We start from the raw sequence: 605 nt of genomic DNA on the forward strand, positions 1-605 counted from the left end.
GATATACATAGCGTCTTTCCCCCTTCCTGCGCGAGGACTAACCCCCCCTCCCCTCCCTCCCTCAGGTGGTGGACATCGTGCGCGACTGCCACGCCGCCGGGGTCATCCACCGGGACATCAAGGACGAGAACCTGCTGGTGACGTACGACTCGAAGGGGCGGCCGGTGCTCAAGCTGATCGACTTCGGGTCGGGCGCGCTGCTCTCCGACAAGACGTACACGGACTTCGACGGCACGCGCGTCTACTCGCCGCCTGAGTGGATCCGCTACAACCAGTACGAGGGCGTGCCGGCCACCGTGTGGTCGCTGGGCATCCTGCTCTACGACTTGGTGTGCGGCGACATCCCGTTCGAGCACGACGAGCAGATCGTGGCGGCGCGCGTGCACTTCCGCTCGGCGGTGAGTGAGGAGTGCCAGTACCTGGTGCGCTGGTGCCTGCGTGTGCGGCCCACGGAGCGGCCGTCGCTGGACAGCATCCTGCAGCACCCGTGGCTGTCGCCCCCGCCGCCCCCGCGGATCCGCCACCCCGACCAGGCGTCGCTCGACAAGTGCTCCACGTCGTCCCAGGAGTCGCTTTGATGGCGGCCCCCGCTAGTGGTGCTGTAA

The 605-nt window shown here is 67.6% G+C and overlaps 1 protein-coding gene across 1 annotated transcript in view; it reads left to right on the forward strand.

Moving 5' to 3' along the window:
• The window catches only part of LOC119586274 (serine/threonine-protein kinase pim-1-like), a 14,289-nt gene extending 13,684 nt beyond the window's left edge, over window positions 1-605 (forward strand). The window contains exon 4 of the mRNA XM_037934979.1: window positions 66-605. Coding sequence (XP_037790907.1) covers window positions 66-578 — 513 coding nt within the window. The 3' untranslated portion in view covers window positions 579-605. The remainder of the gene's footprint in view (window positions 1-65) is intronic.

The sequence above is a fragment of the Penaeus monodon genome, chromosome 21 (genome assembly GCF_015228065.2).
Source record: "Penaeus monodon isolate SGIC_2016 chromosome 21, NSTDA_Pmon_1, whole genome shotgun sequence".
Classification (NCBI taxonomy): Eukaryota; Metazoa; Arthropoda; class Malacostraca; order Decapoda; family Penaeidae; genus Penaeus; species Penaeus monodon.